General features: G+C 38.1%; 1 protein-coding gene and 1 long non-coding RNA gene across 2 annotated transcripts; both read left to right on the top strand.

The window, feature by feature from the left end:
- Nucleotides 1-71: 71 nt before the first annotated feature.
- On the top strand, nt 72-13,720 carry dedd1 (death effector domain-containing 1). Its single transcript, XM_060870686.1, has 6 exons — nt 72-192; nt 901-1,389; nt 2,104-2,208; nt 2,377-2,505; nt 11,664-12,051; nt 12,638-13,720. Exons 2-6 carry the CDS (start codon nt 936-938, stop codon nt 12,642-12,644), a joined length of 1,083 nt encoding a protein of 360 aa, XP_060726669.1. The 5' UTR covers nt 72-192; nt 901-935; the 3' UTR covers nt 12,645-13,720.
- LOC132846128 (uncharacterized) lies at nt 3,356-10,188 on the top strand. The gene is made up of 3 exons (XR_009648461.1): nt 3,356-5,571; nt 8,170-8,339; nt 8,992-10,188. It is a non-coding gene; the product is annotated as an uncharacterized LOC132846128 (long non-coding RNA).
- Nucleotides 13,721-17,998: the final 4,278 nt, after the last annotated feature.

Here is a 17,998-nt window from a genome sequence, read left to right as displayed (position 1 = left end):
TTCCCTTACCAACATGGCGGCTTTTGTTGGCCGTCACGCTCGGAGCGTACGCCTACGTGATTGGTTGGTGTGTTTGTTATTCCCTCCACGTGATTGGTCAGCTTGTGTTATTCTTTAGCACGGCCACCACCCACTGCTGTAAAGAGATGGTTCGAGAAATTTGACTGTGGTCATCATCTTACTTTGTCCCAAGTAAGTGTGAGCTATGGATAAGTATGTCGAATACAATTCGTAGATTGAGGTGGTTGGGGGATGTAAAAGTGAAAGAATAAAGAAAAAAAGGAAAGAAAATTAAAACCACCTTTCAGCAGCTTGACGTCACTGGAATATCAGCTGTTTTTCAGCTAGTCAGATAAACTAGCATAGCAACGTATATGTTTCCCTGTGAGATAAACTAGCCTAGCATACCGACTGGCCTTTGTTTCTATGACAACTTTAACTAGCTGTCATGCTAACCAAGTAAAGTGTAAACATTCCAGGATAAGACCCAGAGTGTCATTGTGGTTTGTTGTTACATCTCTCAGGCAGAAGGACGGTAGTGTTAGCTAGTTAAAGTCAGTGTTTTGCTAGCGACTGCGGAGATTAGCTAACCACCCTCTAACGTTTTCTGCTTCTTGTCGCTATACAATTCTGCAACACAACTTTTGACTTCTTTCTGCGGTCCCATAGAGCTGTGTAAGATGATAATTAAGCCTTTTTACACTTAAAAACATTTTGTATCGCTTAGACGTGATGTCATGATGTAACATTTCGCCTTGTCAGTAAGCAAGGCCTTTTGCAACCCCTCCAAAAAAAAAAAAAAGTATATATCCTAATGTTTGGGACTTTATTTGTAATACTGTTTTGGAAGCTTATTTTTTAATAACCAGCACCCACATGTGTGACACTTTGCTTTTGCAGAGGCGTTTGGTGGAAGACTTTGGCAGAAGATAACCATGGCAGCGTGTTCGAGGTACACTTTGTACTGGGAGGAGACTGACTGCTTGAGCTACTATGACATGCTGTCACTTCATGAAGTCTTTGAAATTGTGGGTTCCCAGCTGACAGAGACCGACGTTGAAGTCTTATCATTCCTTTTAGATGAAGCCTATCCTGCCCAGCATCCTCTTGATCCAGAAAGCTGGACCGAAGCCGTTTTGCCAGACTCTGATTCACCTGTAAATTCTCCTTGCCCGCGCCTTTTGGAGGCTTGGCGCAGGATACGCCCGAAGGGAGAGCCAAGTCCGTTTGCTCCCCGTTGTAAGCCGAAGACCGGCGTTGCGCTGTTGCTGGAACTTGAGAGACGTGGCTTCTTGAGTGAAGCAAATCTGGAACCTCTTTTGCAGTTACTTCGAATTCTTACACGGCATGATCTCCTACCATTTGTCTCCAGCAAGAAAAGAAGAACAGGTAAGCAATGGACCAACTGTAAATTCAAAGCAGCTGTGCTCTCTCCCCTCATACAGGAGTAGGAAAATTATAAAAGGAATAATCCACCCTGAACAATTTGCATATCAATATGTTATCTTCACTAATACATAAGATTTATTTTAAGGATTAATTTACTGGGAAAATATTTTCAGTATTTTCAGCATTATTTTCTTTTCCCTTTGATAAACTGTTTCCTACATTACTCACAGTGCTCTTTGACACTACTTGAAGCAACCGGTGGAGCAGGACTTTAATACTTTAGTCTGCTCAAGCACAGAGAATCCAAAAGCTAATACTAATACCGCTGTCATCTTGTATTTCTTATACCTGCACTGCGTCCAACATTAACTGTCACTGTTATATGGCAGAAGCAAGTGAGAAGAGAAGCTATCAATCTTTTGTTTTAACTTACTAACTTCAAATCCTGACCATTATCCCATTATATGTTTGAGTCCACTGATAAATGTTTACTTCTGTAAAACACTGTTGAAGTTGATTAACAGTGATGAACAACATACAGTGTCAAGCTTGTGACAGGGGTCACTAAGCACATGACAAATAATTCAGTATAAAGATATTTGATGTGTTTTTGGGTGGAGTCTTTACTGCAATATCAAGGGATAATATAATATGGGTCACCTGTTGTTTTGTAAAGAAAACTTTATTCTTATGTTTTTGCATTTCTCCTGCCAGTGTCACCAGAGAGACAACCTGTAAGCTATGTGGAAAGCAGAGAACATGCACACACAAGTTCACACTCAGACCTGGCAAACACACAAGCTTCTCCGTGGAGGGCAGGTGAGTTGAGATGGTTTTTATTTTGATCACAATTTCACAAACTTGTCACTTCAGGACAGTGAAATTCTCCAAGGGTCTGCTAGTCCTGGTTGTCTGGACTTGTGATATGTCCACACCTTTGAGGTACATGTGAAATGGTTATGAGTTATGTGTGTATCTGGTGATTAGGTGTTGGCTCAGCTGTCACCACATCTGCACCAGCACGAAGGAGAAGGGGAAGAGGGCGAGGCCGAACAAGAAAGAGCAGGGATACGTCAGAAATTTTACCTCAGCCAGCATCTAACAAAGTGACATGCGGTAAGATCACTTTTCCTTCTCTCTCTCTCTCTCTCTCTCTCTCTCTCTCTCTCTCTCTCTCTCTCTCTCTCTCTCTCTCTCCTTTTTTGCTCTTTCTTCTCTGCTTTCTTTTTAACATTCCTATAAACCTTTTTGTTTGTGCCCTTACTAATCTCTTTGTCACTCTTCACAGTTCAGATTTAAACAGCCTTTTATCATTCCCTCATTTCTCACTTCTGTTCTGTATGTGTAAAAAAGAAAAAAAAACAACAAAAACTAAACAACAATTACGATCCCCCTTTCAATCTTCCTTGTGATCTACAATCTTTTTTAGCACAAACTGTCGTCGGCTTCTGATCTCAAACAACTAGCAAAAATAGAATGCTCCCTCACTTCTATGGCAGGTCTTAATACATGTATTTATTTTATATAATAAAAAAAATTATATAAAAAATAATATTGCTTATGTGCTTGTCAATCACTCATGCATAAAATGCATTAGTCTGATCAAACATTACTATTTATTTTGCATGTTTGTTACTGTTCGTTTAGCTTATTTTCCTTTCCATGGTGTTTTTATATTTATTCACTACCTTAAACTGATAAAACTGCCCTCACACAATTAGACACAAACTCTTTAACATAAATATATTTTAAGTGATTACATTGTAAATGATCTGCATTTTTAAGGATTTACCTCTGAGGCTGTAAAAACCCAATTTAACAAACTCTGATCATTCACCGATCTCTGATTTTTTTTTTTATTTGTTTGAATGAATTTTTTATCTAATTGCAGAGAAAGTACAGTGTTTTGCACACAATACACTTAACAAGCCAACTCTGTCTCCTGACATCCTACATCTTTAAGAGGTGAACCAAGCTGTCGGAGATGGGGGCGGCCATTTTGTGCCGTTCTGATGATTCAGTGTCTAAGACAGACAGACACGCTGAGACTGCTGACTTGGCCAGTGTTCAGATTAGCACATTGAAGTGGCTGTCTGTTTATTAATAACAACCCGCTGTGTAAGTCATGTAATCTTTAACAAACCAAAAAAGTTGGGAAACTATTTATTAAAATGGTGAAAAAACGAGAGTCTGGGTGTATATTGCTGCTACAAATGTCTAGTAAATGTCTATTAATAAAGAAAAAAAAATGTGACGCTAGAAGGAGTATGGCTTAAGCTATACATATACACCCTCGCTGCATCTCTCATCTCCTGGTGTAGAAAGAATTTTATACTAAACACTGACAACAATACCATTGTATGGTTCCAGCTAGGCTTGGCAAATTAACCAGGAGACTTTGTCCTTATGAGGATATTGTGTTTACACGCAGGCTAACTACACTGACGAGTTAGACTTCTTGTCTACGTATCAAAAATGGTCTAAAACAGGTGTGTCCATTGTTTTTTGGAAAGAATCTGTGTGTGTGTGCAGGTTTTATTCCAATCAAGCAGAAGCCACAACCCGAGTCTACTAAAAGCCATTATCGTCTCATTAAACAGGTGGAATCAGGTGTGGCTTCTGCTCAAATGGTATGAAAACCTGCATCCACACCGACCCTTTGCGGAAAAGATTGGACTCCCTGGTCTAATCCATCAGTTGGGACAAGGTTATAATCTCAGAATAATTAAAATTCATTTTTCTGGCTAGAATCTGTTCTCACAAAATTCTTCAGTAGTGAATTTCTCTTTTCAAAAGTCTTTTGTGTGGTGGATTTAAAAGCTAGCATCCTATTTCTATACAACAGCGTAATGTTTCAGATTCCGTTTGATTTAATTACTCGTATTAAAATGTTCATATTGATGTGCACCCACATCTCTTAATATTTAAGTAAAATCGTCGCCTTCCAAATACACACTTTTGTGTATTTTAACACCAAGTGAGAGATACCACTTACATTACGATCATATTGTTTTTCTTAAGACCATTTCAAGTAATCTGTTAGTAGTCAGTACCTGAGAAACTCTAGACAAACTCCTCCTACTGTCACAACTAACAGTATACAGGTTACTGATACAGTCCTATGGTCAAGTGCCAAATTAAAACAGATATACAGTTTGTCACTTAAAGACCTATTGTAAAAGACAGGTGCAGCATCATGAAATGTGTCATAGCACTACATTAACTCCATCACTTTTCAAAGAATGTTTTGTGGACAGCTCTTTCAGCTATTTATAAAAGTAGAAATATTATATAAAGACTGTTGACTTGTGTACGTCTTCATTATCAAGCTATGTGTATAATCTTAAAGTCCATTGCAGTTACACTAGATTCAAACACTACAAAATGTAACCACAAAGTGCTCGAAAACGCTTTTATTGTGTAATAAATTGCACTCTGTTTTGTAGGGAATATACAGTGGGGTCTAGTAGTCTGTGACCGTAGTGATGTAGAAATATTCAAATTCTGCTGTGTTTATAGGTCTCAATTTATGTGTGATAAAACGTGATATTGAGCATGATATTGAACTGCTTTGTACAAAGGATCGGATGTTCCTCGTGCCTTATCTGTTAATCTGAAGCATGAGTTCAGATGACAAGCCGATGGATTTGATCTAGAATGAATCATAAGGTTTTGTACAAACTTGTGGAGTCGATGCCAGCTAAAGTAAATGCTGACATTAAATCAAAAGGGAGACGAACCAAATACTAAAAAACTCTGAAATTCATTTAAACGCAAGTTGTTTTCAGCAATAAGATTTCTAATTGAAATTGTTGTATTAAAATAACTGTATTAAAAGAATGCAAAATAGATGTAGGTTTCACTACCGCGCTCTCAGACATTTGGACTCCACTGTATCTGTATCTTTTCTGAACTTCTGACAAATAACAGAATTATTTGACAATGTGTTTAACACCCCTGCTCTAAAGTCTTGAGATGCATCATTAAAAACACACCACATCGCCCTAAAGGCTGTTTACCAAGTAATCAGTGTTTGCTCAAATATACGTGAATGTTTCAGAATGGATGGTGATTCATATTTTCTGTTCAAACAGCGTGAAAGGGTGATAAATGGGTAAAGGAGTAGGCAAGAAAAAGTGCCTCACAATTGCTGCTAAGTTTAATGCTGCTCTGCCACACCAGGTAAACAAACTACTGCATTAGTCATTGGGAAATAAAAGGAAATATGGTCTGTGCTGTAATAAAGGTCCACTAAGTTGGAAAAAAAATCAGTATTTCTAAAATTAGCATTGTAAATAAAAAGTGAGGTGCGTTGTGCACTTCACATACAGTATTGCACATACTAATATGTGATTTGTTATGTAGTTAATGTTATGTCTTTGCTAAAACAAAAATAAACCTACAGCTAATCATACATAACTGATATAACCTATAGGATCTAGAATATCAATATAACTGATCAGACTGATATAACCTACTGAAATGGTAAACAAAAAAACCCCTGTAAATCTAAAATGAAAATATGTAAAGAAAATAAATTAGAATTATGAACATCTCCTTTATAAAATTTCAGCTGGAGACTTTTAATGTACTATTTGTAAAATTATTGATAAATATTTTCTTATGTTTCTGAGTAGCGAAACATGTAGTGCCTGTAACATGTATATCGACCAGTTCAGGGGATTATAAACACTTATATATATATATACACACACACACATATACATATACATATAGATATAGATACACATATACACACAATAAACAGAGCAGTTATGTTTAAACCTCTCATACACTTATCGAGTGTTAATATGTCCAGGAAGGGTTTGGGCCTTTTGTAGGTTTACTAATCAAATGTTACTACTTGGTGCTTAGAAAAGTAATAAATGTCATTTGGTCATCTTATTCGCAACTATTATTCCCGAGTGTTATATGATGTAGGTGAAAATTAAGTAGCTTGTGAACTCAACAACAGTACAGGCAGAAATTCAAGAATCATGGGGTCAAGGGTCAGATCAGATTTAGGCACAATTGTGTTCTTAGGAAATGAAATGTAATGGTCAGTTTTGCAGACCTAGTGAATGTGACGCATATACAGTGTTTACAGAATAAAGCAACTTAAGTTCAACTGCCAGTATTTGAACTTAAGTATTTACAGTATTTAGAAACATCCATTCAGGGGCTTAAAATACAATCTAGACTAACGTTGCCATTTCTTTCTTAATTCATTCTAAAAAACATTTTGTTAATCTTAAGCAACTGCACAATATTTGCGCTTGTCAAAAATATTGTAAAGTTGTTGAATATTCCTAGATGTAGATTTCACATTTATTTATAATCACTGAAAATTTCTCAACAATATGGATCTTACTCACATTAATTACTTGTAAGCGCCGCTAAAAAGTCCTCCAGGTTCCAAAACAAATCACGTCCTTGATCATCCTGCATAAGCAAGAAACTGCTTGCTACCTTTCCAAAGATTCACATATTAATAAAATCTAATTTCCTAACATCATATTTATATATTTAATATTGGCCTCAGATATTTGTATTGTTTGTATAATCTGTTATCGGTCTTAATTCTGGTCAATATGCGTCAACGTAAAGAAAAGCAAAACCCAGCCATAGGGTTTGGGTTAACGTTTATAGCTGGGACATGCCTCTGTCCTGGCCAAAACTTGGCCCTGTGTATAAATAGCACTTACAACTGTCAGACTAGTGTAAAAAAAGCTGTGAGGTGTAGTTTGTTGTAGGTGAAGCAGGAACCAGTGCGCTCTTAATTGTGTGAATGTATTACTTAGTGGACCTTTAAATAATTATTGCATTTATATCTAAATGATCTCCGTTTTTTTTTTCCCCATATGAAATATTTGTCTAACTATTCGATGTCACTTCCAGTGTCTGTTTGTTTTTAGCCTTGCTTCACATCGGCAGTAATTTTCATTCTGCATGAACACATTATCTTTTCTCTCTGTCATGCTCACACTAGCTCTCTCGACATAACCTAATGCTGGGACGTTAGCTGAAATGCACTTGCTCTGAATGAAAGCAAACTCTTTAAAGCTTTCTACAGTATAATTTTCTACTTCTCTTTATCCAAACTTGGCAAAGCTTTCTGATTCGCTGTGGGTACGTGTGCAGCTGAACGAATGAGATTATAATATTGCACTCATTCATTTTCCCTCCTTACTGCTCTAGCTTCTAAACATCACAAACCCAAATGAAAGCATGCATAGTATTTCAGCTCCGTGTATATGATGAAAATACTGTGTCATTGTGCTAGGAGCGTTAATGTTGTCTGTCACAAACCCTTTTTCAGTGAACATGTGGCTCTTGCTTTTGCTTTTGTTTGGTTTTTTTTGGAATGATAACCCTTTTTGTTTATTCCTAGCTTTACACAATGGCATTTTCAATTTGCTAGTTTTATTTAATTGCTTTCTTCACACTAAAAAAAAAAAGTTTTCCAAAATGATAAACCAAACATTTGGCAAAATACCTTGAGATGAAAGCAAACGTTTTTGTTTTTTTAATTCACTATTTAACACAGTCTTTTTGTCTTATCACGTAAAAAAAAAAAAAGTCTCTAATCTGGAACAGAAGCAAGTTTCTCTAACTGTTTTTGTGTGCTTTCCATGATGGCTACAGCGTGTTGGTTTGGTAAGAAGCTTAATATTTAAGATACAGTCCTGCTTTACCATGAATGCCCTGTGACCTTTGACGTTTTGCTCCTGAACTTGCTGAAAGTGCTCTTTGCTCTATTGACCCCACATTTGATTCCAGCAGGTTGACTCAGGAATGGGTAGGAAAAGCAGGAGAATGGATAGAGAAAGAGAGAGTGCACGTCACAATAAAGGGCGTGTGCTGTCCTCTCTGTGCGCTCATACACACTCAAGCCAAGTGTGTGCGTTCTCACTCGTGTGCTCCTTCATGAGGCCTGGTCCATGTCTAAGGTAAAAAGTTTACCTTCCTCACTCGGTTAAGAGGAGGGGTGAAAGTGCTGAATGTTACCATTATAAACAATCCACTTCTTCAAACCATGATTCCCAAAAAGCCCTGTTTTTTATTTGTGTACTTTTAGTAGACTTTGGGGGAAACAACTAGTACAGAATTCTGGAGAAAGTTGTTGGCCACAGAACTGACTCGAGTAGAAAAATTCTTCTATCACTTTCATCCCTGCTAAATGGGAAAGGAAACTTCATATAATGGGAAAATTGTTCTAAAACAATATCATTTTCACAGATCTTTCACAGCTATCAGGATTCTCCTGAATGTGCCATTTGATGTGATCAAAACTGAGGAAGTCAATAACAATATCAAACCTGAATCTGCCTTGAGTGAAAGCTCAACCTAGAGAAATGTCCAGTTTTTCATTTTGTGAGCAGTTCTGAGGAAAATGACCCAACAGAGCTCTTGTTGAAAATCAAATTTAAAAAAATGTAGACGTAAATATCATTGGGGGGGACTACAAATTCAGTTTATTTCTACCTATATAGAATTGAAGCTTATGAAATTGCCTGCTTTGACCGCAACAGAGGAACAGACATTGGAAAAACGTTCATCCCAAACTTTGCTTCTCTCTTTCTCTCTCCTTTGTGTCCACAGTTGAAAAACAGACTGACTCAAGTGTCAGGAACAAAACAAGTTGGCCATCCTCACATACTAAGAGAGGGGGAGAGCGAAATTATTGAATGAGATTATGAGAAAATAGTGAGTGGTTGGTCATCAGCCTCCTGCTCTCGTTCTCTCTCCCTCCATCTTGGTTTGTTGTTCGTCACAAAAGAGGGATGGATATAGTGTGGAAGCTCTTCGCATGGAGCAGCTCCTTCGTAAAATTGTGCCAAAGGTTGTGTTTTTGCTGGAAAATGAAATGACCTGTTTGTATTTATATTGTTAATAACAAAAAAAAATCTGAAAATTAGACTCCTAACTTTACCTTCATGGATTAATGTAATTGTGCTCCAGTGACCTCCTGTCTGATTCTCTGTAAACAGTGAACACACACACACACACACACACACACACACACAGAGAGAGAGTCCATCATTAGAGGAGAACTGTTGGTACATGTATTTTGTACTGAATTATCTGCCTGAACAAAGAGTGTAAGTGGAGGTGGAAGCTCAATGGAGGGTTTTATTTTTTATTTTATTATTTATTTATTTATTTTATTATATTAAACCAATGCAAAAAACTACTGTGTCCTCGCTGCATGACAGCATGAGAGGTGCTTTACAATGGAACAAAATGGAAAGTGCAATGCTTTAATTGGACCTCTTTTGGAGATTTTTTTATTTATTTAGTTTTGTAAAGCTTTTAACCAATTCATGTTTCTAGTTTGTTGTGTGTAAAAGCCACCATTGAATTTTAATATGTGGGGAATATTTTGAACAAGATCTACGTGGGGAAATCTCAATGAGATTGATTAATGTTTTTTTTTTTTTTTTTTTTTTTTTTTTAAAATTTATTTTCTTTATTTTTTAAGAACAGCAATTCTAAAAGTAAACAAGGATTTTATTCTCTTACATGGTTTGTGAATTAAGGACAAAGACATTTCCTTGTGCTCTTATTCTAAGTTAGATTTATCACTGGTTATTTGCTAATGCCTTATTTGATGTCTACTACAGTTGCTTGTTGCAGACAGCGTTGATAAATGAATAAGTGATACGTGGGGGGTGTTTGTTTTCTAAATTAATGCTTGAAAATCACATTCAACCTCCTTGTAGTTATCCAGTTATTAAAGTCTTCTTTATTCTTCTTGTTCCTTCATCAATAAACTAATTGTATTAGAATCATATTGAAGCAATTGCTGTTGGACAAGTATCTCAATCCCTAACATTTAAACTAACTATGAATAGCTCAGTTCAAGATGTATTTTTTGGAATTTCTCATAACATTCTCCTGGATTTGTTTATAAAAAAAAAAAAAAATCTCATGATTCCACTCCATGTGTCTGTGGAGTTCCTAAGACACTTTCACTTTTAAGTGACCAAAAAGTGAAGAAAAAAACCCAACAAGTGCGTAAAGGGTTGAGTGGAAAGGGTTGGATTTGTGTTGCAGCAATGCTCTGAAGATCGATGGGTCCACTCCTCTTCTGACATGAAATGACATGAAAGGAAATGACATCACAACGAAGCGCTGGTTCAGTATGTATCTTTCAATCGTATCTTGCCATCTCTGTGCCCTGTGCTGTTGCATGATATCAGTTCCTCCTCCTGTTGTCAAATGACCACAAGGTAGCACCATCCTTTACTAGTTTGTGTTACTTCTGACTACTTGGCCTCTGAAACCTTTTAGTTCAAAGCAGTTCTACTTAAGGACAGTCCACCTTGAAATAAGTGAAATTTTTAGGACGGAGAAGCTGTGTTTTAGTTCATTGATCACACTGAATTTCCTGAAATTTAAGCCATCTCTTGTGGACTTTTTAAAGTTGAATAGAATCAAAAATGAATTGTGATCCAAAATGGTTGTGAAAACGGGACAGTCGGAAATTCAACATAACGCAGAGGACCTGTAAGAACCAATGCTGCAAATCATTTGGTATTGAGGGTTAAGCGTGTCATCAGTGAATGTTACCCCAAAACCACCATTTTCAGTTCTGCTTGCTCAATTAAATATGCCTGTCGATCTCCAAAGTGTGGCTACAGTGAACGGTCTTCTGCGAGATCCATTGTTTACTCAGAATCTGTTCAGCTGAAAAGTGTTAACTGTTTCTCGACTGTCTGCTCCTAGAACTGAAATCATTTTTTTTTCTTTTTCTGAATGGCTTGTATTTTTAAACATTCAGCTGTAGCCTCAGGTGGTCCAGATGAATGTTTTAATCATTTCAGTTCAGGTTTCAGTCTTTACTGTCAGGCTGTTGAGCTCAGAAGCAGCTCCTGAGCAGAAAAGTTTCACTTTAAGGCCATTAAGTACACAGCCAGGAAATTACTATCCTCTTGCACTTTGTTAGACTTGAAAGAACACAAGACATAGAAAGCCAAGTTATTGTGTGTTGATATGCTGAGTCTGTGTTGGTAATTGACAATTTATTTTTGCTTATTTCTCTACGTTTTTATCCCTCTCCTGTCTTGCCTGTCCTTCTACTCTTATTTTATTCTCATTCATTAATTTCCTCTACCCATCCTGCTTGCCTGGCTTCTCTGATTTTCCTTAATACTCTCCTCTTACTCTGTTACCCACTCATGTGTTGGAATCTGGCCTACTTTTCCGCCTCTCTTCATCATCCCCCCTTTCTTTTCCTCCATTCTCCTCCTTTCCTTCTGTCCTCATGGCAGACATCCGGCTGCGCGTTCGAGCCGAGTACTCGGAGCACGAATCTGCCCTGCGTGCCAGGGTCTCCTCGGACAAGCAACAGCCTCTGGAACGCCAGTTTGAACTGTTCAGCCGTGCCAGCCTTCTGCTGCGGGCTCGTGACCTCGGCTCCATCGTCTGCGACATAAAGTTCTCTGAGCTGCAGAACCTGGACGCGTTCTGGGCTGACTATCTAAGCGGTGCGCTGCTGGAGGCACTCAAGGGCGTCTTCATCACAGACTCTCTGAAGAGAGCTGCTGGGCAAGAAGGTGTGCGGCTGCTGGTCAGCGTCGACCAGGACGACTATGAAGAGGGCAGAAAGTTACTGCTTAATAATCAGACACGCAGCACAGCAGGTGGCCCAGTACACAGGTAAAAAAAAAAAGTGTCAGACACTGGTTAAGGGCTGATTAGTGAGAAAAATGACGGTTCCAATTGTTTGATTACTTTTCCAGGTACACTACAGTAAGAGCATTTAACAAACGAATCAGTGTGTAGTTAATATAAGATTAAAGTGTAGGGCATGAACCACCTTAGCAGTGTTTATTTTATTATTTTTTGCAAATCCGTTGTAGTGTTTTTTTTTTGTTTTTTTGTTTTTTTGTTTTTTTCGTCAAAGATAAAACCTGCTAAGGACAATGACGGACCTTTTCCTTTTTAAAGGAACGGAAAATAATTTGCGCCACTAGGAGGCAGTAGATGCCATCAGCACTTCTGACCTTTTTGTACAATAAACTGTAATAGTGCATAATTTTCTTTTACGAGTAAATTACTGTTGATTGTATGACTGTTCTTAATAACTAAAAAATAATGTAAGGTTTTTATTTATCAAACTGCCATTTTTTTGTCAGCCACTCAGTACCTCTTTGTCCCACCTAATTGTATATTTTGCCATTCTTTTTAATATTTTCATTTTTTAATTATGTGCACTATTTTTCGCTTGTTCCTTTGTTTCCAGGCCCTGAGACACACTGCCAAAGAGAGGAGAGAGAAAGAAGAAAAGTCCTCTTGAATGAATTTAACCATGCCTGTGCAGGAGGCGTTGTGTACGGCATCAGAGTAAATAAAATAAAGAGAGATTTGAATTGAAGTATGGCTGAAAGAGACACTACCAAAAAGGGACAAAGTTCCCTTAGGGTAGACATGTGTTTGTAAGCTAATCGATGGCACACATGTTCAGGCCACACACAAGTTGAAAGCAGCCTTCTGTGCTGCTGGTAATTTGTGCGCTGATGTACGTCTTTGGTTACACCATATAGTGAAATAAAGGAGACCCAGCTGAAACTGGTTTTGTATTTTATGTTAAAGGCAGCTGGGTAATAGACAGGAATTCACCATGGTTTTTGTCTTAATTGTTTTGAAGAAGAGGAAAATGTCCTTAATTAATTGGTTTGTAACCCAAAGTGTTGTTCTGAAAGTTCCGATTGGTCTCCCGAAATGCTCACTATTTGTTACCTTAATCACAAAAATATCTTTACACTGGTAATCTTTCTCTTTCCTACAAGTTGGTGTGTGTGCTCACTATAGCAGGACACTGAAGAAATGTAACAATAGTATTAGTTTTCCTGGTGGTTCTGGGTATTTATGGACCAGATGTAACATAACATCTGTATAATAAACACCAGCATTCCAAGACCCAGGTCCAAAATATCTGACCAGATGCTTGGAGCCAACTGACGAGCCATTTCTAGTGAAAGGGATTCTTTAAACAGCTCATTCACTTCAACAGATGATTCAGAAAAGCTGAAGACTTCTTGACCTTAAGTCACAACCATATTGAGCCTTTATAGCATTTTTTTTATTAAGAAAACATGAGTTATTACATATGTCTTTGTATCATTTGAAGAAAATGGAAACAAAAAGAAATAATCTTAGGTAGTGATTCGTCTATACTCTCGTCTGTCTGGTGCGTCAAATTCTTTCTTGAATATCTCCTACTTTTTCCCTTCTGTTTTTGTTCAACGTTTTAATTTAATGAACGCATGTATAGACGTTTATATTTCAATTAAAAATTTAATTCTGAATAAAATATTACAAATGATTTTTTCATTGTTTTTTTTTTGTCTGAATGTTTTTTTTTAAATTGACTGTGCAGCACTTTGTTGAATCAGGAAAAATTAACAAAACTAAAATTATAGTGTATATATATATATATATATATATATATATATATATATATATATATATATATATATATATATATATATTAACGTTAGTAAACTCCTGTCTCACGAGCAAATTTCAGAAGTTCAGGACCAGCCACCAGCAGATGCCCTCAGTGTACCTGTGGATCAGACGTTACAGCCTCTGCTGTTGTGTAAATCCAGATCCTGTGCCAAACACATTTCTGGGCACTTCCTTTATTTCTGGCCACTGGCTTATTGAGGGTCCCACTGCTACAGCCATTCATATACTGCATGTCCAACTGTATGTATTGCTGCACAAAAATATCCTTCAACCCAAAATTTCCATTGCCTGCGGCTCGTTCTAGACGACTCGCTTAGTTCAGTTTAGTATTTCTGCAATCCCGAGCCATTCCTAGATTTTACTCAACGAGATTTTAAATAAGCATAATTAAAGCTCTTGATGTTACATGGTCGTGTCATCAAGCAAACAAATTACAAATTTGCAAGTTTCAGATCTGTTTTGAACAAATATTGAAATTAGAATTATTGTGTCCATAACACACGCACGCACGCACGCACGCACACACACACACACACAATCATTTTACTTCGTCTCTCTCTGCCAGGTAACCCTACACTATAGGCCACTTTGCACATACACAATTACTGACTGTATCCCATGTGTTGCTCTGTGCAATTTGTCAGCCCCTCTCTACTGTCCATCAATGCCAAGGTGCCACCACTCCACAGAACGACTGTTGAGTAGCTATTATTTGGGTGTTGGATAATTCTCAGCACCGAAGTGACACTTACAGGGCATATTAGGGTTTGTTTCACTGGTACTACTAGTGTTTCAGGTGAAGCCTGAAAACACTCGCTACACATACTAGCCACTTTCATACATACACTTAGTTGTATAGGTGTAGAGTTAGTGCATTTATCTTTTTGTTCCCGTGAGAAATGTATGTGGCCTTTCATCAGCGTTTGGTTTCTGAATAAAGGACTACAGCTGGCTGAATTGTTATCAACCCAGACATGCTATCAAGATATTGTAAAATCTTTAAAGCCAGTGGATTAGTTAACCGAGAGTGTAGGTGTGGATCAAAATAAAAAATATTTTTACACTTCATTTGCTAAATTTAGCTTGTTCGGTCAACGTGACTTAAAAATAAACAAATTCATTCTGTATTTTACAACAGAACAGTTTTTAAAGTAAATGAACTTTAGGAAAAGTTGTTTTGTTCATATATAACCAAATTTGGCGTTTTTTAAAATTACACTTTCTACATTAAATAGACATTATCACTGGAATAGCTTTTGCTAAGAGGTGTTAGCTTGCTAACAGAAAGTATGCTAGGTCACATTTTTATATATAAGGTGAAATATAACTGGTTAGATCTTGTAATGATTAAGACCAGCGTTAATACATGTTTCAAATGCAAAGTGTAGAATACTTTGCAGCATATTTATTATAGATGTAGAATTATCATCAAGTTGTCTAATTTGGGATAAACATAACTAATAACGTTATTTCTATTATCGTTTTCACTGTAACATTATTATATATCGGCTAGCAATGGAGTCTATACAGATATCAGGGTCATCATCCTAGCCCAACCTTGGTGAATTTAAACAACCCATGCGGATGTAGTCAGTACTGACCATAGTGCTTTGTTCATACTCTGGTTATTTTCAACTCAAGTGCAGTTTACATGTATGTGGAAATCAGTCTTTTGTTTAAAAGTAGTGGTTACTTTCTGGATTGAAACAGTATGCGATTCTTTTCAGAGGAAAGGCGGGTGTGTCTGCGCTGTCCATGGTGCTGAAGCTGGAGGTCAGTACAGCCTACGATCAACCGCCATGCTGCTGAAATGACGACCAGTTCACTCCTCAGTCTCACTCCTGTCTTGGCGAGCCACTGTTTCAGGTTTTAACTGCTCGGTTCAATTCAACTTGATTGTCATTACAGCAAAGCATATCGAAAAGCTTTCTCACTATTCCCCTTCGGTGCAACATACATTATACACACATAGAAGAGTATGAGACAGGACACTGCAAAGGCAATGCTAAAGTGCAGAGTAGATACACACTGCAATACTGGAAGCAAGACAGGACACATGGTATTATATTACTATAGTGTGTGCCACGGGGGCACTCTCAGAAATAAGGGTACTGTATCATTTTTGCCAGTGGGGATGGTATCCTTATGCCTGCGATTTGGTTTATTTAAGAAATGCTTTGCTTTTAGAATTATTTACCTCTAAATTGTGCATTACTTTAAAATACAATTATTGTTAAAAGTTTATAGTGATAGTAGCCAATTCGTTACTGTTAACGATATAGCATACATAATTATTGCAGATTTTATTAACATAAATCCAAGGCCTTTCTTTCTAATTTTGCAAATTTTTTTGCTGAATCTGTTTTGTGTATACACCATTATTAATTGCGTGCATGAGATTCTTAAGAAGACATGTTATACCCCATCTGACCTTGCAAAGTGACACGTAAATTTTGTCTGTCTTTTTTTCTTCTGTCTTTCTCCTGTTCTTACACTCTCGCACGCGCTCATTCTTCTATCGCCCAGTGAAGAGCAATGAACACGTCTCCATGGAAACCGCCAACAGTCACGGACAGTGTGTGTGTGAGGTGGGGTGATGGTATTGGCGTTGGGAGTGATGAGAGGTGCAAGTCTGACCCACTCCCCATTGCCTCTGACCCCCATCACCTTTCACCTCAGATTCAAATTCTGCCTCCTCAACCCGAGTCCCCCATTCTGTCCCTACACCGGCCCCCGACAAGCACCTCACTGCCCCCTCCGCCCACATCTCTCCATATCTGCCCCATTCCTTCTCCATGCGTCTCTAGCTCGTACACAGCCAGACTGCACATATATGGCGGACACTGCGGCCGTGCGTCGATGGAAAAGCTGGTAATGTCTTTGGGGCAAATGCTTAAAAAAACTTTAATATTTATATAGACAACTTTTTCCTTGCGTTGCTGATATTTTTTTTCTTTTTCCCCCTCTTGCTCTGCTTTTACTTCTTGTCTAAATTAATAGTAGCTTAAATGATTGTGTACAATAACTTTATGTCCTGTTCGGTAGGAGGGTAAAGAGAGAGACAGAACGAGCGAAAGAGCAATAGAGAGAGAGAACGAGAGCGCGCGCATGAGAGAAAGTGCGGCGGGACCAAAGGCCGGGACTTTAGTTTCTTATTGATTAGTCGAGAAACTAATTCCATGGACAACCCGAGTCTCTCTCTCTCTCTCTCTCTCTCTCTCTCTCTCTCACTCTGTCTCTCACTTACTTTCTACCCCTCCCTTTGCACGTAGCTTTGCATGTGACCGCAAATCAGTGATTCTGCGTGTGTGTGTGTGTGTGTGTGTGTGAGAGAGAGAGAGAGATAGAGAGAGAGAGAGAGAGAGAGAGAGAGAGAACATACGCGCGCGCTCTGTGGAATATTCCACATAGCGGGAACATTTGAATAGTCTGAATTTGCGCTGCTTGCGTGAACAGAGGTTTTGCGCTGCCGTTTGGCCTCTGCGCCTTTTCCAGATTCTAGATGATCTGGAAGTCTTTGTTCTTGCTTTGTCTTTGTTGCGGTTTTGATTTTTCCCCCTTTCTTTCTGTTTAAATCGGGTTATGCTATGGTCAAACGTGATTGTTTTGGGGGGAAAGGGCGTGGTGGGTTTTCTCCCAGTATGATCTTTTTCATTTGGTGGAAACAGTAGCCTAAATACACAAACGTGAACATTGTGCATTGTGCGTTCTTTACCTGAGCATTGATGAGTTGTAGCTGCGTATAAGCACGCGCAGGCTTTTTCCATGACAATGTTCAACCGCTGAAACAATACAAATCTTGTTTTTAGCCTTTTAAAGTGACGTCTGTATTTGGTGCTGAAACAACGCCCTTGCTTTATTGGTGAGGTTATTAGTTCGGCTTTTGTTGTTCTCATTTAGATGGTGAGTTGATTGCAGAGAACACAACGTCTGTCCTTTTCTATCCTCTTCTCCTTCCTTAACGCTTTTGTCTCTGTGGGAAACGGAGCGTGTTTAGTCCCTCGTACGTGTCTCTTTAATCAATATGGTCGATACGTGTTTGGCGGCGGTATCTGCGATAACGACGCTAAAATAACACCGGAGTGCAGGCTCTGCCGAAGGGAAATCGATCAACAAACCGAGTTAATTATGG

The sequence above is a fragment of the Tachysurus vachellii genome, chromosome 5 (assembly GCF_030014155.1).
Source record: "Tachysurus vachellii isolate PV-2020 chromosome 5, HZAU_Pvac_v1, whole genome shotgun sequence".
Classification (NCBI taxonomy): domain Eukaryota; kingdom Metazoa; phylum Chordata; class Actinopteri; order Siluriformes; family Bagridae; genus Tachysurus; species Tachysurus vachellii.
Note: the sequence above shows the minus strand (reverse complement) of the source record. Positions and strands in the feature narration are given on the sequence as shown.

Excerpts from the sequence above, each read along its gene's own strand:
- dedd1 (XM_060870686.1), top strand. The coding sequence starts at position 936 with ATGGCAGCGTGTTCGAGGTACACTTTGTACTGGGAGGAGACTGACTGC. Across the intron at positions 1,390-2,103 it reads CAGCAAGAAAAGAAGAACAG|TGTCACCAGAGAGACAACCT; the intron begins GTAAGCAATGGA and ends TTCTCCTGCCAG. Across the intron at positions 2,506-11,663 it reads ATCTAACAAAGTGACATGCG|ACATCCGGCTGCGCGTTCGA; the intron begins GTAAGATCACTT and ends TCCTCATGGCAG.